This window comes from Choloepus didactylus, chromosome 4 (assembly GCF_015220235.1).
Source record: "Choloepus didactylus isolate mChoDid1 chromosome 4, mChoDid1.pri, whole genome shotgun sequence".
Taxonomy (NCBI): Eukaryota; Metazoa; Chordata; class Mammalia; order Pilosa; family Megalonychidae; genus Choloepus; species Choloepus didactylus.
The window spans coordinates 1,057,379-1,080,062 of record NC_051310.1 but is presented as its reverse complement, the minus strand read 5'-3'; the positions used below and the strand labels follow the sequence as shown (position 1 = coordinate 1,080,062).

The window sequence follows — 22,684 nt, the reverse complement described above, 5'->3', positions numbered from 1 at the left end:
CTGAAACAACCATTTAGGACAAAACTGCTTTTCTTTACCTTCTCATATAAAACATCCTTTATAACTCTTACACCTAAGTTACCAAAACAATTTTGGAAACTGTTTTCAAACATTCTACAGCATACAATTACCACTAAAATTAAAACTTGCTAGAATAATGCTAAATACTTAAAACACTTTAGTTAATGCATTATTGAAACAGTAACATACAATTTTTTTTTTAACAAGAATTAGTAGCACATGTAGGAACAATAAGCATATATAAGCTGTGTTTTCATTAGTGGATAGAAGTGTTCCAGGTGAGAGGGTTTTTAAATGCCATATTTTTCTCCTCTTGTGGGGAGCCCTTTGGGGTCAGATCATACAGTTCCCTGGGGGATGGGGGGTCCCAAATGTGGAATACATATAACCTTTGGCATAATACCCCATGGGCTTAGGATTCTCAACCAGCTTGGCTGCACAGGCCAGAACCAGAGGCAATTGATCTTATTTTCCCCAATTTCTAGTGTTTGTGGCACAGGCAAGAACGGGTTATTATAGTTACCTCATTGTGGCTTGAGGACAGCTGGCCCCCTTATTTGAATTCATAAGGCTTGCACAGGTCACACCATTACCTTTCCCACAGGAGCAGGAGCCACTGCTTTGGGTCTGGAATTAATGCTAGTACAGTCATGGTATCCATTGTTGTAAGGAATTTCTATTATCCTTAAAGTGTTGATCTTAAAGGTCATTCATTCTTTCAATTAACCCAGTCACCACGGGATTATAGGGCAAGTGAAATGTCCAAAGGACATTATGTTCTGCAGCTCAGGCATGGGTTAACTGCCCAGTGAAGGGGGTCCCCCACCACTGTCCACATGTGTGGGGACCCTTAAAAAGGTACTTAATTTTTCTAAGTTATGTATGGTAGCTCTTTAGTTGGCCTTGCCCACTGGGAAGGCCAGCAGCAGTCCTGTAGCTGTATCTGTGGTAGCAAAGGCAGGTTTTGCCTCTTTGGACAGAGGAAGGGGCCAAGATAGTCTACTTTCTACCAGGTGAGATGGCTCTTGTCTCAGCCTATATGGTCAGGTGATAGGCAGCTGACACTGCTGTGCCGGCTTCCACAGGGTCTGGTACCCTCGGTGCTCAGTTTTCTGATGCAGCCATTCAGTCACTTCATGCATCATCGGTGTTAGGCTGCAGAATTTCGCTAGGGCATCTGCTTCTGCATTACCCAGCAATGAATTAACATTATGGGCAGAAATACGGAAAGCAGTTACCTTACACTTCTGATGGGCCATCCAGATGTCTTCCCACAGTTCCTTCCCCCTTAGGGGGTGGTTGACCACTTTCCATTGCTCCTGCTTCCACGTGGCCATCCATACTGTTAGGCCTCGATGTACAGCCCAATTATCTGGGCAGACAGTCAAGATGTCTCCTGGTTCATGGAAAATTATGATTCATACAGCCTGCAGCTCAGCTCACTGGCAGCTTTGCAAAGTTCCATTCTCCCACCAGATGATGTCAGTACTTGGGTGGACAGTCAGAGCCATCCAAGTAGCATGTTGCTGAAGTGCCAATCCATCAGTATACCATGAAGAGTCAGGTGTACTCCCTTGTCCACCAACAGTGGGCATGAGAGGAGCCACCTTGGGAGGATCAACAGGAGGCAGGGCATCCTACTCTTCCACCTGGGAGACTGGTCCTGAAATTTCATGCATCTCTGCACTCACAGGGCTATTGTTAAAATTCTGCATTGCAGGATGAAGGCTTTCCATTTTGTCAGTGTGCTTAGCTGAACACTCCCTGAATGGGGCTTGTTTATAGTCTCCTGTTTTCACCCCTGTATGGGTGTGCAATCTGTAAGGTTACTGGGCACCTTTGCATTAAACCTCTGATTTGTAATAGAGCATTATAAGCTGCACACAATTGCTTTTCCAATGGGCTATATCTGAGTTCTGTGCCCTCCCAAAATTGGGACTAGACTCTAAAAGTTACACATTCAGCCTGTTGCCTTTGCACAAACCCCACCCAAAGCCAATACTGGAACTGGCCACATCCAATTAACAGGATATATCAGGGTCCACCCCCCTTAAAGCCTGTGCTTGTGTGATAGTTTGCTTAGCTTTTATAAACACAGCCTGCCATGGAAAATCCCATTCCCATGCTTTTCATTTTCTAATTAGGGTGTACAAAGGTTTTAAAAATTTTAAATAGAGTATAAACAGTTTCCAATAACCTAATAAACCAAGAAAAGCTATTACTTATTTAGGAGTTAGCAGTATAGGGTAACATTGTATTTTAACAACAATAGCTGAAGGAATAGCTTTAGTTTTACCCAACCTAGACAATACCCAAGAACTTGATAGCATGTCCAAGATCTTGTAATTTGTTTTGATTTATCACCCATCCTTGACTTTCAAGGTGGGTCACCACTGTGCTAGCAGCGATTCCTGGTTCTGGAAAAGAATTACTGGTTAGCACATCATCATTATAGTGAAACATAGGGGGTGTCCATTTCTTTAAATCTTGTGCTACCAGTCCATGGCAGATGGTGGGACTGTGGAGGTGTCCTTGTGGGAGCACAGCAAGTGTCCATTGTTGGTTTTCCCATGTGAAGGTGGGCGCAGTCTGGCTGGAGGGACCTAAAATACTAAAATAAGCTTTGACAAGGTTTAACACAAAGTGAAATTGGCTTAATTGAGTACTCATATCCTGCCACAAGGTAGCTATATTCAACACAGCTGCAAACAAAGAGGTTATTAAATTAAGTTTGATATAATTAATAGTCATTTGCCAGGGGCCATTAGTTTTTTTCATTGGCCAGACAGGGCTATTAAATGACCCTGGTAATTTATACTGATCTATTATCACAGAATGTCTGGGGGAAGGCAACCGCTATTGGACCAGGGATGCACATGCTTACTTCCCTCAGTTTTAATTCCCAGTTGGACATTATCTTTTGATGAGGAATCAACAGGGTCCCAGACTTTAGGGTTCCAGTCAGGGGAAGCTAGGTTAAGTCTAACTTGCCCTTTGGGCAGCTCATGCTCTCTTACTCTAATATACTGGCATTCCAGTATTTCTAAACTTTTATCCAGAGCTTCTTTCAATTCTGCTTGGGTCAATTGTATATTCGTTTCTAACTTCAATTCTTCTTCTAAGTGGCAGACTGCCACATCAGCCATTAAGGCCTTTTCTGTAGCTGCACACACAGCCCCCAAGAACAGCCATGTTACTGCTGCAGCAGCTGGGCCACTTTCCTTTTTCTCATGAAATCCTACTAGTCCTGTGGCCTCTTGCAGGAGGGCTAGTAGTCCAGCTGGGGAGTCATATGCATGTCCATACTCCCTTGGCAGACCCCATTCATCAAGGAGGGTAGCCACCCCTCCCCACATAAGTGTCACAGGCCACCCCAGTATCCCACCCGGGGACTTCCCTTTTCCCTTCCCCAAGTTCATGTCATCAGTGGCTGGGATTTCTTTAGTCTCCAGGCCGGCTCACAAACTGTCATGGCCCAAGAGGGCTTTTGTAGACAAAGGACTAAAGAAAGCACCATACACCTTCTGAGACACGAGCTTTTGTTATAGGGCTTACCTACAGGGTGGGGAAATCGAGTCATGTTGTCCTGAAATCAGGAGCTTCTCTGAATGGATGCAGGACCTGCTCTGAATGGTGGTGTGTTCTGAGCACAATGTGGAAATAGTCCGCACTTTGGGGGGCTGAATAAGCTGGTTATAAGGGCTCGACATTCCAATGGGTGTGAGAGCATAAGGAGGGAGCGGGGTCCTGCAACATAGGAAGGGGTTGATTGTAATCAACAGGGAGGAGGGGAGGACTATAGAGATAACAGTGTCTCAGGCAGCCTCAGGGAGGAGGTAGTTTCAGGTATAGATTACAGTTAGCACCTGATATTACAAGGAGAATAGGTCAAACCTTAACTATCCTAGGTCAAGCAAACTGCTGTGTGCAGTCTTCCAGCCACTTGGTGGCCAGGGGCTCCCACAGTCCACTTCTCCGGGATTGCTAGAATTTTGTTGTTAAAGGCTCAAGCCATCAAATTGTGATTTTGGAAATTATTTTTTCTCCCAAATGTGGAGTGGAAAGAAAAGACAGAAAAAAAGTACTGCCTCTTTAAGACTCTTCTGCTGCTTTTGCTTGAGGGAGTATTGCAACAGCAGCCCCCAGAGCTGCCCCCACCCCACAGTCATCTTAAATACCTGATAAAAATCAGTGATCAGCATAAGATGACAATCACCAAACACCCCTGGATTTTGGAGGACCAGGTACTCATAGTCCACCCTGTCTGTCACCTGCCCGAGCTGCACCAGGATTCCAAGCTGCTTTTCCCCCTACTGCCTGAATGTGGTAGGGGTTTGGGGATGGTGGTCACAGGACAGAGGGTGAACTTCAAAGATATTTACAGTAATTTACCAGCCCCTTCTGCCAGCTCATCCTGGATGCTGCCCAGTGTTCTGCTAGACTCCAGAGTTTCAAAGAAGTCGACTCAGACACTGCCTGCCAGTTCAGGAGTCATTTAGATGGAAGGACTGAGCCATAGGACTTTCTGCTCCACCATCTTCCATGAATCCTCTACCAATTTTTGATAGTGAGGTGTGGATGTATACAACTATTATTCTTGAATTGTTTATTTCTTCCTTAATGTCAGAGGATTTGACAGCAATGGAGACTTGAGATTAAAGAATCATTTGTCATTGTCCCAGTCCCCCTCCTCACATCCTCCTTCCCAGCCCTGCACACCATGCACCATTTCTGGGGTGGGATCATGTGGGGAGCCCCCTGCAGGAACTTCTAAATCAGAGACAAAGGCCTGAGACCAGAGCCCAGGACAAAAGTGCCTCCTGTCTCTGAGGCCTTCCATCAGGGCTCTGGTCCACTGCAAGGGGGGCAGAGGGTCATCCAGAGGCTGGGCCATCACAGGAGATCCCATTGTCCCTGGCTCCATATTCCTCTACAGATGGTCACCTTGGCCTCTGGGTGCTAATTCCCCGACCTGGTGTAACCTACACTGCGGTCGCAGTTGATTCGTCTGGGGGAGGGTGGCAGCCGGTTGCTAAATCCTAGGCTCCCAGGATTGCTCCGAGGGTACCGGCGGCGGGGGCTCTTTCCCGGAGGCGAGGGCGAGGCGGGGGACTTGGCCAGGTCCCCGGCGGGAGGCGTGCAAGTATGGAGGGCGGCGAGAAAGGAACAGGCGGGACACGTTTCTTTTAGGATGATGAAAACCAAGAGAGTTTATTAGGGGAGAGTACAAGCTTATATTGGGCCGTTTAGAGGGCGGGGTAGCTGTAGGGGTTAAAGGCTTGGATTGGTTCTGAGAGGGCGCGGAGGTTGATTGAAAAGGGGCGAGAGTTGCTCCCGTAACGGTGTCCGGCAACAATGTATGCGCACCGGTGGTGATGGGAGTTGCGCTGGCAACGGGGAGTGTCCGGGCAAGATAAGGGGGTGGGGAAAAGGTGGTTCCCTCCGGCAAGCCTCTCCTAACATTTGGTATATTTTGGGTGAGGAAATGGGGCCTGCCTCCGGCCTCACTTTCCCAGGCTCGGGGGGCTGTAGAGGGCGCACTCACCCGTACCCACTACCCTCCCCAGGGGTGGATCCGGTCCCCCAGCCCAGGCCCGCCAAGTTAAAGCGCGTAATCAGTGTCCCGCATTTCCCCCTTCTTTTCTAATTAAAGGAAGAAGCTTACCGGAGAGGTCCGCTAAGGGATGAGGGAAGGGGGGAGGTCGGGGAGGGGAAAAGGGGTTGACGGTGGCTCAGCGAGGCTGGAGCTCGGCGTTGGTGTGGCGCCCGGGCGCTCGACAGGGGCCTTGCTGCTTGCGGGATGGACGAGGGTGGGGGGTTTAAAGTTGGAGGTTCAGAGAAGCTGGAGCTCGAGGTTGGTGCGATGTTCAGGCGATCGAGAAGGGCCTCGCGGTCGGCGGGTTGACCGGTGGCGGTGAGGTCGCGGAGGGTTGGTTGTCATCTCGGAGTAGGGAGCGTCAGAGGTGGCGAGTCGCTGGTACTGGACTTGCACGAACGAGGAAAAAATAGCATCCGTTTGTTTCCTTACAAGCTGGACAATTCTGCGGATAATGTAGGGTCCTAAGGTGAGAGCTAGAATAATCATTAGTAGGGGGCCGAGGAGAGGGAGGAGGTATGGGAGGAGGGGGGTAAAGATGTGGGACCAATAGCTGGTGGCTACACGGTCTCTTTTGCGTTGTTCTAGTCCCTCTCGGACCTTCTTTAGGCTGTCCTCGGTGAGACCTGTGGAATTGGCATATACACAGCACTCTTCTCCTAGGGCGGCGCAGAGGCCTCCTTCTTTGAGGAGGAGAAGGTCGAGACCTCGGCGGTTTTGGAGCACGACCTCAGAGAGGGAATTGACAGAATTTTTAAGATGGGAAATAGCGTTTTGTAGGTGACGAATGTCCTCGTCAACAGCCGCCCGGAGGTGAGTTAGGGCGGAGCCTTGACTGGCTAATGCAGCGATTCCGGTGCCAGCGCCTGCAAGACCTAGGAGGGAGGCAATCGTGAGGACGGTGATGGGCTCTCGCTTTTGCAGAGGAGCAGGGGCTGCAGTTCTTTCCAGGCGGAGGAAGAAGTCTTCCTCGCTGTGGTATAGGACCCTAGGGATAAGGACAATTAGGAGGCAAGTTTCATTAGTTGTATTGAGGGTTTGCACGTTAAGGCAGGGGGTAAGTCCTGTAGAGGAGCAGAGCCATTGAGAGGAGTTATGAGGAATGAGAAATTTGGCAGAGCTGCTGGGAGATGAGTAGCTGGCACAGGCAGTGAGGCTGGGAGAGTTACTGGAGCGAGGGCGGATGCACTTTCCTGTAAAGGAGACTGAATGAAAGGTTAGGGGGACGGCAGAGGTATTCCAAATACATTTCGAGGGGCTGTCCTCTGTGTTTTCTGAAAAGGAGAGGTTGGAGGCGACTGGCTCATACAGGGAGGAGGAGGTGGAGAGGCAAAGCCAACAGGAGGAGGTAAGATTGGGGTTGGAGGAATTCACTGAGGTGAAGGCCGCTTGGATAAGGCCGAGGAGGGGAGAGGAGTAACGAGAGGGGGGCAGAAAAGGTTGGGGTGGTGGGGTTGGCGATGCGTTGTTTGCAGCTGAGGTGCGGCTGGTTGGAGCTGAGGTGCGGCTGGAGAGCTGTGGAAAAAGGGGGTTAATGACTTTATTGGGACCAATGCCAGAGGGTGTTTTTAATGCAGTATTTTGGCCTGGTTGGTTTGCAGCCTCTTTTTTTATGAGAATAAGTGATCCTGGGTCGGTTCCGTCCTTATAGATTCTAAAGCCCCAAGTTCGACCGAGTAACCAGGAGGGATTAGTGGGGAGTTGCACGGTAAGATTAAGGTGAGTGCAGGTACCTGTGGGTGGAAGGTGGGAACTGTCGTCCGTGCTGAAATAAACAGGCTCATCACGGGGTTTGCAGTTCCAGGGGGCCCAGCGTAGGGTAAGATAGTGATCAACGCTAGACGGCTTCCAACCAGTAGCTAGTGTCTCGCAGTCCCAATAGGCACAATAATATTGATTGGGGGCATTGCAATACGATTTTTCAGGGTTGGAGGCTGGGCACCTATAATATTGGTGTTCATTACTGCTAATGGGAGGGTTGGGAAATAGATTAGAGGCATTGACGAGAAAAGAAGGTTGCCCTGCTGTAACATGGGTTTGTATAACTGTGGAATCTTCCCACCGTGCCAAGGTCCATTTCCAAGGCTGGTGAGGGGAGTGGGGCTGGTAGACAGCCTGGGTAGAAGAGGCGAGAGCCAGCATGATCGTTAGAAGGGAAGCAATGCTCGGGTGGGGGTTATGGAGGTGTAGGGGGCTGGCTTTTGCCCGTCTATAGAGGCATATAATTTCTCTGATTTCTTGTTTCTCCGGGGTTTCACTCGGACTGGGGTCCAGGCTCAGGTGTACTGTTGTCATCTGGTGCGTTATGCTGCGGAGACGGCGGCGTTCTCGTCTCGTTAGACGTGTGGTTGCTGGTGGCGGGCCGGATTGCCCTTCCTGGGATCCAGATTGGTTGTGCTGCATCATCTGGGAAAACACAAGCAAACCCGCGCCCCTGGGCGAGGAGTGGGGAGGGACCCTTCCAGGTATTATTCTCTGGGTCCTTCCAGTAGACCATCGGGGCCTGGGTGGGCCTATACGAGGGCCCCCAATGTTTATGTAGGGGCGAAAGCCCTTCTTTATTGAATGTGAGTAGATTAAGGTGAATAAGGGCTGCTATGATAAGGTCCCCTGGAGTTCCCTGGGGGAGCATTGCCCTTTCTTTTTCAATTTGTGTTTTTAAGCGGCGATGGATTGCTTCCACAATGGCTTGCCCCTGTGGATTATAGGGGATGCCGAAATGATGGGTGATGTTATATAACTGAAGAAAGGCCGCAAAGGAGGCACTGCGATAGGCAGGCCCATTGTCCGTTTTCAGGTCCCAGGGGACTCCCATGAAGAGAATTCCCTGTCTCAGGGCCTTGATACAGTGTTTGGCCGTTTCCCCGGCGAGGGGGACTGCATAACACATGGCTGAGAAGGTGTCAATCATTACATGTACATACTTGAGGCGCCCAAAGGACGGAACGTGAGTTACATCCATTTGCCATCTAGAATTGGGTTTTAGGCCTCGTGGGTTGACTCCCTGAGGTTGCAGGGGGCCAAGCGGCGCAAAGGGCGCACAAGTTGCACAATTGCGGACAAGATGTTTACAGGTATCTAGGGGGAGGCCACATAAATGATGCAACGACGTAGCCGAAAAGTGAAACCTGGAATGCAATAACTTGGCCTGGTTAACAGCGTCTCCCGGAGGGGCCGCTGTGTGAGTTAGCATAGCTTGGGTAGTCTGAGCTGAGACTGCTTGGTCTACTATACTGTTGCCATTAGCCAAGGGCCCCGGGAGGCCTGAGTGACTACGAATGTGGCTAACGAACCAAGGATCCTGTCTATGCTCTAAGATGCTTCTGAGGTCAGAAAGTGCTTTATCGATGGCCGAGTTCCCGGGGAAAAAGGTGGAAAATGCAAGGACTCGGCAGACCTGATACGTGTAGAGGCTGTCAGTGAAAATGTTTACTGGGTGGTTGCAGTGGGCGTTTAGCGCGTATGACACTGCCAGAATTTCCCCCACTTGGACTGAATGAAGGTTGACATAACTGAATAGGCGGGGTTCCGGATGGTCCTGCGAATAAGAGAGGAAGGCGAAACGGGTTTTGGAGGCGTCAGTAAAGACGGTAGTGGCACCCGGGATGGGTGCAGAGGAGGGGAAAGGATGGAAGGGGCTGCGGAAGGGAAGCTTGGCGAGTCCCTGTAACAGCCGATGGCTAGGATAGTGGCAGCTGAATTCCCCATGAAATCCTTCTAAAAGGATTTGCATGTCCAGGTTGTCACGTATAAGCAGGCGGGTTTGGCCTGCGTCTAGGGGCCAAACAATTTTTTCTGGCGGCTCTCCGAATACATGAACAGCCAGGGTGACTAGATCTGAAGCTAGGCTGATCCAGAGCCGTACTGCGGGGCAAATTTTTCTAAGCCGGCTTTTAGCAGGGTGCACCCAAAGTAGAGGGCCTTCCTGCCACAGGCAGCCCATGGGTGTGCCGGCCGTAGGAAGGATGAGTGCTATAAGATTGCCCTCTTTAGTGCTGAACCTGTTGAGACAGCAGGCGGCGAGTGCCTTGTTAATTGCGGCAATGGCTTCCTTTGCCTCCTGGGTGAGCTTAATGCGCCGGGAGATTGCTAGCGGCGGGGCTTCAGGGACACTCAGCAGCATAAAGAGTGGTTGGAGCTGGGCGGTGGTGATCGGCAACGCAGAGCGGAGCCAATTGATCTGACCGCAGAGCTGTTGAAGCTCAGTGATAGTGACCCGATCCGGTATGTCCAGCTGGGGAGCGGACGGGGCAATGGTTTTATCAATACTAAACCCTAAGAAGGCTAATGGTGGCACAATTTGAACTTTTTCGGGCTGAACCGTAAGGCCGAGGTCAGCTAAATTAGTGGTGAGGTCTTTAAGGATTAGAGGAAGCGCCTCGGCGTCCTCAGAGGCCACCAAGATGTCATCCATGTAATGGATGAGCATGGCCCGCTTTCGCAGGGGGGCCACTGCGTGATTAACATACATTTGGCAGATGGCCGGACTGTTACGCATCCCTTGAGGGAGGACTTTCCATTGGTACCTGCTAGCCGCGCCCGCGTGATTGGGGACGGGAACTGTAAAGGCAAAGCGCGGGCGGTCTTGCTCATGTAGCGGGATGGAAAAGAAACAGTCTTTGATGTCAATGGTGGCTACATGATAGTGGGCCGGGATGGCCACCGGATGGGGGAGGCCAGGCTGCGGGGAACCCATGGGAAGAATATGCTTATTGATTTCCCGCAGATCATTGAGGAGCCTAAATTTCCCTGTGGCTTTTTTATGAATAACAAACACTGGCGAATTATAGGGACTAGTAGAAGGCTCTATGTGGCCAGCGTCCAATTGTTCTTGGACAAGGGCTTGGAGTGTTACTAATTTATGCGTGGGAAGGGGCCACTGCTCCACCCATATAGGTTCCTCAGTATCCCACTGCAGAGGAACGGGCGCTGGAGGTGTTAAACGAGCAGTGGCGCACATTATTGGGGGAGCTGCTGGTAAGCACTGCCCCAGAGGTGGCGAGGATGTCACGGCCCCATAAAATTTGGTCTATGGTGTGTAGAAATAACGGGCGGAAGGTGCCTGAGTGGCCCTCTTCATCCTCCCACTTAATGGGCCCTATGGCCTGAAGAGAGGTGGAGGTACCAGTGGCTCCCACTACTGAGGGACCATCGAGAACCATGCACATGGTGGCATACTGAGCGGGCATGCAAGAGACCTCTGCCCCTGAATCGAGCGTGCCCGTGTACCATTGCCCCTCTATTCTTAACTTACGAGTAGGCTTTTCTGGGGTGATAGGGACTGTCCAGAGAAGCGTTTTACTGCCGGTGAAGTGATTAGCTTTATTAGAACCGGCCGGCACGCTGCCTCTTAGGGGCGGGGCTGAGGCTTGCCCCGCTTGGAGTTTAAAGCTTGCTCAGTGCCCTGGCGCTGACTGCCGTCAGGGCACCAGGGATAGCAGAGGTTTTTTAAGCTATTCTTGCTAAGATCTCTGGGGCTGCTCTTGCAGTCGCGCGCCCAGTGATAGCCACGCTGGCAGCGTGGGCAAGGAGTGGGAGGGGGGCGCCCATTACGCTGCATGAAAGGTAGGCGGTTGATTTCTGCATTGGGGCACTCCCGTGCAAAATGACCGCTCTGCCCGCACTTAAAACAACCGGTGGTGGCGGCTAAGGCGGCAGTGACAGCGCCAGAGACAGCCTGGGCTAGGGACGCGGCAGCTGGGTCAAAGGCGCTGCAGGTGAGAACCCAGTCATCTAGACTTTTTTCCCTCAAGGGGAGAATGGCTTGCTTACAGGGGGGGTTAGCCCCTTCTAGAATGAGTTCTCGGGTGAGAGCTAGCTGGGCTTGGGGGTTGCTAACTTTTCTAGCGCAGGTTTCTTCGACTCTGGATACGAAGGTGGCGAAAGGTTCGTTTGGCTCCTGGAGGAGCTTGGTAAAGCTGTCAGGTCGACGGGCAGAGCAGTTGGCAAACGCGCGTAAGGCGATGCCTCTGAGGATAGTCCAGAAGGTGGCAGGGACATTAATATAAGCAGACGCATTTAGAAATGCTCCCGTGCCTAAATAGGCTTCGGGGGGATGATAGACTCCAGTGGCTGCGTCTTGCTCACTTTGCTTAGCTGCTTCCGCCTGGAAGTGAGCACGCCAATCAATAAACTGGCCGGGGTTAAGAATGGAACGGGCAAGCGAGGCCCAGTCTTGGGGGATGCAAAAGTCCATGCCGAGATCCTGCAGTATTTGGGAAGCGTATGGGCTACCCAACCCGTCCTCCTTGACGGCCCTGCGAAGCTGCTTAATAGTATCAGAGTCAATGGGATACCAGTCATACGGTTTCTGTGGTGTGGGGGTAAGGTTAAGAGGAAAGCAGCGAAAAGCACGAAAGAAAGGAGGACGCGCTTGCAGAGAGCTTGGCGCGGGAGTGGGGGTAGGGGGAGCGTTGCCCCAAGGGTTGCCTTGAGGTGTAGAAGGCAGCCAGGGGTTGTTAGTCGGCAGGGTGGGAGGAGCGGCGGCAGCTGCCGGTAGCGGCTCCGAGGGGGAGCTCGCCGGAGGGGGAGGCGGAAGTGGGAGGCCCCAAGCGTCGCAAGACGGCGGCACGGTAGGCGTGGCTAAGACACAAGATGGTGGACTAGCCCCGTCCTGTGAAAGGGCGGGGTCTACACCCACCTGGTCCTTGTGTCTCCTTCTGCCAGGTGCCATCTGCTTCCCAGGAACCCCTGGAGACCTTCCCTACCCAATGGCTCCAACCAACCTCACGGCCGTGGTGGAGTTTGTCCTGCAGGGCCTCTCAGAAAACCCCCAGCTGCAGGGTGTCTTCAGTGCTCTCTTCCTCCTCCTTTACCTGACAGCTCTTGCAGGGAATGGCCTCATCCTCATGGCCATCTGCCTGAACCTGGGGCTCCACATCCCAATGTACTTCTTTCTCACCAACCTGGCCATGTTAGACATCATCTGCACGTCTACTGTTCTTCCCAAGTTGCTGGAGATCCTGATGGGTCAGGGCAGCACCATCTCCTATGGAGGCTGCATGACCCAGCAATTCTTCCTGACTTGGATCCTGGGGGCTGAGCTGCTGCTGCTCACGGTCATGGCGTATGACCGCTACGTGGCCATCTGCCGGCCCCTGCACTACCACACACTGATGAGCAGGCACCTCTGTGTCCTGCTGGCAGGCAGCGTGTGGGCGGTCAGCGGGGTCAACACCTGTGTCCAAACTGGCCTGATGGCACGGCTAACATTCTGTGGCCTCAATCAGATCCATACCTTCCTCTGTGAACTACCCACACTGCTGCTGCTTGCCTGTGGTCCAAAGAACCTGAACAACATCATAATGGCCATTGCAGCTTTTTACATTGGTGTGGTCGACTTCCTGCTCACCATGCTGTCCTACGCCTTCATCATCTCCAGCATCCTGCGTATCCGCTCAGCTGAGGGCAAGCGCAGGGCCTTCTCCACCTGCTCCTCCCACCTCCTGGTGGTCTGTCTGTACTACTCCACTCTCATCTACACCTACTTGCTCTCAGGGTCTGAGTCCTCCATGGAAAATGGCAAAGTGGTCGCCATAATGTACACAGCAGTCAGCCCCACCCTGAACCCACTTATCTACACTCTGCGCAACAAGGATGTAAAAGAGGCCCTCAGGAGGGTGCTTCCCACATTGAGTAAATGAAAAGAAATGGCCAAGTGTAATCTTGAAATTCATATAATTTCAAAACTTGACCCTGGGTATCTAAAGGGTTGAAGGTACTTCATGTGATAGATTTATAAGCAATGTCCTCTGCCAATGGGAACTGGACATCTTTATGGGGAACTTTAAACTTTCCAAGAATCTAACTGTGGATACTCTCAGGCTTCAGGGGAGCAGGATGTGAGGGGGAAACATGGGAGAGCCAGTGTCCAGGGGGAACAGCAGGAGACACAGGAAGGCACATCCTCCGTGTCCTAACTCCAGGACCTCCTGACGTTTTCACCGATTCATGAGCACCGGGGACAAGGTTGTGTCCTTCACATTTGGTCACCATGGACCACTCTCTCTTTCAGAGTGGGGTCTCGGGTTCTGCAGTGAGGCCCTTAGGCTCACTGCTTGGTGCATTTTCCATGGGATCTCTCAGTATCCTGATTTGGAGAACCTCACCTGGACCCTGGTTATCTGACCCACCTCCTCCTAGCGTGAGTTTGGGGAAGACACAAGATTCCCTGCTCCTCACCACATCTGTGGCACCACAGAGAGGAGGGCAGATGGCATTAGGCAGCTTTCCATTTTACTGACCTGCAGAAAAAAGGTCTATTTTCATATAATTTAGTTTTCAAGAAACAGGCACCATGAATCTTTAACAAAGATGCTTTGTCATCATCACAGGAAAGAGGTTTTCTTGGCAAAAGCTTCTCCAACATTTCTTTTATGGATTCAGTTTGTTCTCAATGTCATTTTATTAGTATTGATATTAATTACTATTATTATCAGCCTCATGCGCTTCTTCTTGCCTTTAAATATTTGTATTCTTCACTGCTTTAGCCTAGACTCTCTTCTGGTAATTGCATCTTGTCCACATCTGCATTTATCTTTAATATTTGCCAGAGATACCCACATTAATAGCTGCAGTCCATTCCTCACCTTCAAACCCAGATTCATTGATCTAACTGCAGAGCTAACATAGCACTTGGCAGTTTTCCAGGGATCTTACTCGACAGTCTGCATGTATGCTCATCAGTCCCCAATTCCCATCTAACTGTCAGAGTCATGATCACTGAAGGATTCTCAGCCTCTTTCCCAGCCCCTGTCTGCAAAGCCTCCTCACGGGTAGTGATTGAATCTGAGAACCTCTCACATCTGCTTCTCCCTTCTCTAACCCTCACCCGCAGATGCCAGAGCGTCCCTGCTGGATGTCTCAGCACTGCCACCTGGTCTGTCCACATCTATCCTTGACCTCCCAGTATCAGGTTTCTGCCCTGAGTTCAGAGTATAAATTTCATAACATTTCATAATGTAAGGTTTCAAGCATATAACAAATTTGAAAGAATTTTACAGTGAAGACTTATTTGCCCATTATCTAAATTCTACCATTAATTGTTCCTACCATTGTATTGTTACTAATCCAACATTCCATCAATTCAACTTGTTCTTTATGAATTTCAAAGCAAGTTTCAAACATTAGTACCCTTTCCTTAAATATATCTTCTTGATTATTTATGATTTGGGTTCAATGTTTGTTTAGTTTCTTTGCCCTTTGATGTAAAAATTTCAATGAAATGTATAAACCAGCATGCACATTTTCTGAGTTTTGATAACACTCACAGTTGCGTAACACACAACTGTCAAGGTATAGAATGTTTTTCCCACCCCAGAAGGTTCCCTCTGCCCTTGTCCAGTCGATCCCCACCCCACTCCTTTCTGAAGTCATCACTGTTCTGTTTTTTTCCACTGTGGGTCAGTTTTTCAAGTCATAGAATGTCATGTAAATGAAATTACAGAGTGCACAAGGCCTCTTTCAGTTAGCTTACTATTTTTTTTTTTTTTGAGATTCATTCATGTAGTTACCTGTATCATTAGTTTGTTCCTTTTTCTCCATTAGTATTAAATTGTATGAACATACCACATTTAATTTATGCATTCACAAGTTGATGGACATTTTTTCTGAGTTTTGGAGATTATGAATAAAAATGCCGTGCACATTTGAGTACATGTCTTTCTGCAGACCTGTTTTTGTTTTTTTTTGTTTAAATGACTAGAAGTGCGATTGCCTGGTCTTAGTGAATGTGTCTGTTTGATTTCGTAAAAAGTGTCAATGTTTTTCCCAAAATGGTTGTACCATTTCACAGTCTTGATAGCAATGGGTTGAGAATATTGGTTCTCCACATCCTCACAAACAATTGGTGTTATACAGAGAAGTGCTTTACAAATTGAAATCTATGCTATTTCCTCTCTTAAAGTCATTGAGTAGCTTCCTATTGCACATGGGTGAAGTTAGAAATTTTATAGGATCTGTCCTGTACTTTCTTCTTTTCTAGTATAGGGGTGTAGTGCTGTAAACTTCCGCTTAAGTACTGCTTTAGTGGCATCACGCAAAATCTGACATTCTGTGCTATCATTTTCATTAAGTTCAGAATGCTTTCTAATTTCCTTTGTGATTTCTTATTTGAACCATGTGCTATTTAGAAGTGTGTTATTTAGTTGCCAAATATTTCAGTATTTTCCAGTTTTCTCCATGTTGATGATTTCTAATTTAATTCATTTATTATCATTGAACATATATTGTGTGGCTTGAACCCTTTGAAAACTGTAAGACAGCTTTCATGATCTCATTTATGGTCTTTCCTGGGAATGCTGTTGAATGGGGAAGAGGGAGTCATAATCTACAGGGTTAAGAAAGAGGTTGGAGATCAGCAAACTGTTGCCCTGTAACGTCTCTCCTTTCCCTGCAGCTTCATTCAAAATGCAGGCTGTGCAGTTGTCTCTATCGCACTCCTTACAGGGTCTCCAAGGTCCCTGTGATCTGGCTCCAACCCCCATCTTGCTTCCCCTCTCCCCTCACCCCTGTTCCAGTCCCAACATCCAGCTCTCCATCTGTCCGTCTGCTTGCCGGCCCCTCCCTTGCCTCTGTCACTTCACCTGCCCAAGCGTGTTGGTCCTGCAGGTCTCAGATGAAATGCCACCTCAGAGAATTCCTTCTGCCACTTTTTCTAAAACATTTCCTCCAACTAGTCACACTGTTATTCTGCTTATTTCCTTCAAAGCATTTATCACTATGTGAAGTTATCATGTTTATTATTTAGTCATTCATATTTTATTCAAATATAAGCTCCATGAGGGCATGGGATTTGTCTGTTCCACTGCTGTGCTCCTAGTGTCCAGGACAGTAACTGGCATGCAGAAGTTACCTGTTGAGTAAGTACCTGTGGAGTGAGCGAATGCCTCCCCACAGGGGAAGTGAGTCCCAGGAGTGTGAGGACCCTCTCTGCCTAATTCAAGCTGAGCATGAAGCAGAGTGCCTGGCACAGAGGAGGTGCCTGAAAAACACCTGTGGAGTGAATGGCACTCCATGTCCTTCTGGAGAGCTCTGTGCTTGAGTACTTCTTGTAAATATGATCTTTGCAGGAGTCTTAGAACTGCAGCATTCATCTGTGTGATGTTTTATGACCACGGAAGTCAGCTTTCACTGATGACTAGAAATCAAAGAAGCCAAGTGGCAGAGGTGTCTAAAACCTGCACTGTGAAGCAAGCATTCCCCCAACTGCTCTCCAGGAGACCTTCGCCCAAGAGGCTGTAGTGGACAGGAGAGAAAGATGACGGCATGGGAAGTCAGGGGCCTTTCTCTGATAGAAGGACTGAAAAAGCACGTGCTTCCCTCTAATGGGAATTCTTGGAGAGGTGAAATGTGCAGATAAAATGGGACTTGTGTGAAAGTGCAGTGAGTAAATGTGGTGCAGGAGGCCCCTCCCCTCCAGAAGTGCCCATTTTGGGGAACATGAGTTCCCCGTTGACCACCCTTTCATCTGAACCATAAGGGTTTTCTCTGCCTGAGCACTTGTCATGCAGCCAGCATGGCCGGTGGCAGGCTGCCCTCAGAGAGGTTTCCTAGACACTACCCTGAGATGAGTGCTCCATGTCAGTGATTTATCATGGAGATGCTCCAGGAAAGCCAAGGGGTGAAGGGAAAAAGTCAAGCAAGAGTGTTACTCCACATTGTGTCCCATCCTCAAGTTGACCCCACATCATTCTCTGAGGCACAAAGTGACCACAATTTGCCCACCTCAAGACAAGGGAGTGGGCATCCATGCTCCCACCACAGCCAAACACTGCCGTGGGCCCTGGTGGGAACGTGAGCCTGCAGCACCCCTGCTCTCTTGCATTCAGCGATGTGGATGAAGGAGCCGACCCTAGACATGGGGCTTACATGCAGTTGCAAGCTGTCAGCAGGATGTGTGAGGATGCTGGGGGCTTAGAGGGTTGGGCCAAACCCCTGTTGCATCCAGAGCAGGGAGAGGACAATCCTGTCCTGACCAGAAGCAGTAGACTGGACTTTCAGTAAGACGGCAGTTTAGGAGAGGCAGAGCAAACTACTTTGCCATGAAAAAAGCTGGAGTTCCAGCAGCTGAGAAACAAAGAAAGGAAAGAGAGTTCTGGAGAAGGGCATGGAGCTGAAGAATATTAGTAAGGGTAACTTAAAGGAAAAAAAAGAGAGACAGAAAGAGAGAGTGTGAAAAACAGATCTGACAAATAAAAACTAAAGGATAAGATGGTTGATTCAAGAACTGTCTTCACAGAAATACTTTGAATGTGAATGGATTAAACTTCCCAACTAAAAGATGCAGACTGGCAGAATGGGTTAAAAAGTATGATACATCAATATGCTGCCTACAAGAGACTCATCTTAGACTCAGCCACACAAAGAGAATGAAAGTGAAAGGATGGATAAAACCATTCCATGGAAGCTGCAGCCAGAAGAAGGCAGGCATAGCAATACTAATGTCAGACTTCAAATGCAAAGATGTCATAAGAGTCAAAGAAGGACAACATATATTAGTGCAAGGGACAATTCACTAAGACAAAATAACAATCATAAGTGTCTATACACTCAATCAAGGTGCTCCAAAGTATATGAGAAAAACATTGCCAAAGCTGAAGGAAGCAATAGATGTTTCTGCAATAATAGTGGGAGACTTCAATACACCACTCTCTTCATAGATAGAACAACCAGGTAGAGGATCAATATGGAAATTGAGTACCTAAAGAATGTGATAAATGAACTTGACTTAATAGACATATATCAAGTGTTACCCAAATTACCAGAATATATATTCTTCTATAGTGCTCATGAATGTTCTTCAGATTAGATCATATGCTGGGACAACAAAACAAGCCTCAATAAATTTAAAAATATTGAAATTATTCGAAGCACACTTTATGATGATAATGTAATGCAACTAGAAGTCAATAACCACCAAAGAACCAGAACATTCACAAATATGCTGGGGTTATACAATACACACCTAAACAGTTAGTGGGTCAAAGAAGAAATTGTAAGAGAAACTGGTAAGTATCTAGAGATGAATGGAAATGAGAGCGCAATATATCAAAACTTATGGTTTTGGGAGCATTAGCAAACTGGAGCATATTACCTACCTCTATGAAGCTAACCCCACTCTAATACCAAAGCAGATAAAGATACTACAGGAAAGCAAAACTGCAGACCAATATACCTGATGAACATAGATGCAAAAAAATTCAGTAAAATACTTACAAATCTAATCCAAAAAAAACATTAAAATAATCATACATTATGACCAAGTGGGATTCATTCCAGGCATGCAAGTGTGGTTCAGCATAAGACAATCAATGTGCTACAACACTTTAACAAATTAAAAGGGAAAAAAATCAAATGATCACCTTGACAGATAGTAAAAAGGCATTTGACAAAATTCGGCATTCTTTTTTGACACAATCATTTCAAGAGGTAGTTATTAAAGGAAACTTCCTCAATATCAAAAAGGTCATAAATGAAAAGAGCATTCCAACAGTGAGAGATTGAAAGTCTTCACCTTAAGATCAAGGATGAGACAAGGATGCCCACTGACAGCTCTATGATTCAACATTGTGCTAGAAGTTCTAGCCAGAGCAATACAGCAAGGCAAAGAAATAACAGGCATCCAAATCGGAATGGAAGAAGTGAAACTGTCTTTATTTGCAGATGAAATGATTGTATATTTGGAAAATCCTGAGAAATGGACAACAAAGCTACTTGAGCTTATAAACAAATTCATCAGTGTGGTGTGTTATAAGTTGAATGCACAAAAGACAGTAATGTTCCGATACAGTAGCAATGACCTCACTGAAGGAACACTTAGGAAAAAATTCCACTCCCAATAGCAACTAAAAAAATCAAGTACTTAGGAATAAACTTAACCAAGGATGTAAAAGACCTCTACACAGAAAATTACAAAACTTTACTAAAAGATATCAAAGAGGACCTAAATAAGTGAAAATACATTCTGTGTCCATGGATTGGGAGGCTAAACATTGTTAAGATATCAATCCTAGCAAACTGATGTACAGATTCAACACAATTCCAATCCCAATACCAACAACCTATGTTGCAGACTTGGAAAAGCTAGTTATCAAATTTATTTGGCAGGGAAAGGGACTCAAATTGCCAAAAATGTCCTAAAAAAGAAGAACAAAGCCTACTATAAAGCCATAGTAGTAAAAAAAAGTATGGCACTGGCAAAATGATAAACATATTATAAATGGAATTCAATCAATAATTCAGAAATAGACCCCCAGATTTTTGGTTGACTGAATTTTTGATAAGGCCTCCAAGTCCAATGAATTGGACAGGAGAGTCTCTTCAACTAATGGGGCTGGGAGAACTGGATATCCATATCCAAAATATTGAAAAAGGACCCCTACCACACACCCTATACAAAAATTAACTCAAAGTGAATCAAAGACCTCAATATAAGACAGTACAATAAAACTCATGGAAGACAATGTAGGGAAACATCTTCAAAACCTATTAACAGGAGGTAGCCTCTTAGACTTTACACCCAAGGTGTAAGCAATGAAAGAAAAAAATAGATAAATGGGAACTCTCCAAAATCAAAATCTTCTGTGCCCCCAAGGACTTTGTCAAAAAGGTGAAGAGGCAGCCAACTCAATGGGAGAAAATATTTGGAAACCATATACCTCATGAGACTGAGCTGCATCACATATTAAGAAATCCTACAACTCAATGACAGTAGTACAGACAGCCCAATTACAAAGTGGGCAAAAGATATGAAAAGACATTTTTCCAAAGAGGAAATACAAATGGCTAAAAAACACATGAAAAAATGTTCTTTACTAGCTGTTAGGGAAATGCAAATCAAACAGTGAGATATGATGCCACACCAATAAGAATGGCTGCCATTAAACAAACAGGAAACTACAAATGCTGGAGAGGATGTGGAGAAATTGGAACTCTTATTCTTTGCTGGTGGAAGTGTATGAATGATACAACCACTGTGGAAGACTGGTGGTTCCTTAGAAAACTAGATATCGAGTTGCCCTATGATGCAGGAATTCCACTTCTCAGACCATACCCAGAATATCTGAAAGTGCTGAATGAACAGACATTTGCACATCAATGTTCATCGTGATATTGTTCACAATTGCCAAGAGATAGAAACAACCCAAACATCCTTCAACAGATGAGTGAATAAACAAATTGTGGTATATACATATGATGGAATACTGTGCAGCAGTTAGAAGGAATTTGGTCCTGAAACATATGACAACATGGATGAACCTTGAAGACATGATGCTGAGTGAAATAAGAGAAAAAAGGAAGATATTGTATGTTACCACTACTATGAACTCCCTGAACAATGTAAAATCAGTGTCTTATAATGTAGTATACAGGTAAATAGAGGTAGACTGATGCTATGAAGGGATAATGATAACCTAATAAGTACAGACATGTTAATGAAGGTGAGCTTAAAGGTATGAGAATTAACAGGGATGATGATTGTTAGTTAATGGGATTATAAGTTTATACATTATGTCCCCCAAAATGCCATGTTCTTTAATGTAATCTTGTGGGGGCAGATATATTATTGTTGATAAGGTTGGAATCCTTTGATTGAGTGTCTCCATGGAGATGTGACTCAATTAACTGTTAGTGAAACAGTTGATTGGATTATTTCTATGGGGATATGGACCCTGCCCATTCAGGGTGGGTCTTGATTTAATCACTGGAGTCCTATAAAAGAGCTCACAAATGGAAGGACCTCAGAGCAGCTGAAAGGGACATTTTAGAGATGGTTGTTGAAAGCAGAGTTTTGCTAGCCCAGAGTTTGCTCCAGAGAAGCTAAAAGAGATGAAGCCCAGAGTTTGCCCTGGGATGTGCTATGACAGGATCCCTAGGCACCTAGAGAGAAACTTCTTGGTAGAAAGAACCAAGAATGCACAGGAGCTGAGAGAGGAGCTGAAACATTACCCAGGATCAGCAGACTCTAACCACATGCTTTTCCAGCTAAGAGGTTTTCCAGACACCATCGGCCATCCTTCAGTGAAGGCACCCTATTGTTGGTGCCTTAATTTGGACATTTTCATGGCCTTCAGACTGTAACTTTGTAACCCAATAAACCCCCTGTATAAAAGCCAATCCATTTCTTGTATTTTGCAAAATGGCAGCATTAGCAAACCCAAACAATAATATTAGTCCTGCATTGAAGGTGCACATGATCAAAAGAGGTTGTTTAAAGGCATGCATCTGACTGATTAGCAATACAAATAAAAATGCTTGCATGATATACTTCTAAGTCATGACAGTGGTACAAAGAGTTAGCAACGGAGTGGTATATGGGAAATGCTACCCATTGCATGTTATATGCTATATGGAATAAGAATGCCTTATCAGTACTGCACTAATACTAAGGATGACGAATTAGGGGCTGATAAGATCTTTGGGGTGTTTTTTGTTATGATAGTTGTTTAAAATTGAGGGTGATGAATAACTGTACAACTAAGTGAAAATAATGTAAGACACTGTTTATCTTGGACAGAATATATGCTATGTGAAATTAGGAAATCCCTATTTAATAAGGCAAGCCCTCAATCTTGATACTTGCTCTTATGAAACTTATGGTCCTGTAAGGGAGGATAAGCCTACCTATAATTATGACTAAGAGGCATCTCCAGGGAACCTCTTTTTTTGCTCAGGTGTGGCCTTTCTCTCTCGAAGCCCAACTCTGCAAATAACATCCATTAACCTGTCCCCTTCATGGGACATAACTCCCAGGGGTGTGATTCTCCTTAGTGACACAGGACAAGACTCCCAGGAATGAGGCTGGCCCTGGTATTGAGGGGTTGAAAATCCCTTCCTGACCAAAAGGGGGCAAAAGACAGGTAACAAAATAAAGTTACTGGAGCTAAGATATTTCAAACAGAATTGAGACTCATATCTTGGAGGTTACTCTTATGCAAGCTCAAGCTAGATAAATCAATTAGCCATGGTATGCCAAGCTCTAAACAACAGTAGTGCCAAAATACCTAGGTCCCTTCTGATACTCTATAAAAGTTTCTTTCCCTAAATTTATTTTTCAGAAATTTAAAT

At 46.8% G+C, this 22,684-nt stretch overlaps 1 protein-coding gene across 1 annotated transcript; it reads left to right on the top strand.

Moving 5' to 3' along the window:
- The first annotated feature begins 12,327 nt into the window (after nucleotides 1-12,327).
- On the top strand, nucleotides 12,328-13,260 carry LOC119530961 (olfactory receptor 13A1-like). Its single transcript, XM_037831613.1, has one exon. The coding sequence runs from the start codon at nucleotides 12,328-12,330 to the stop codon at nucleotides 13,258-13,260; it is 933 nt and encodes a 310-aa protein (XP_037687541.1).
- Nucleotides 13,261-22,684: the final 9,424 nt, after the last annotated feature.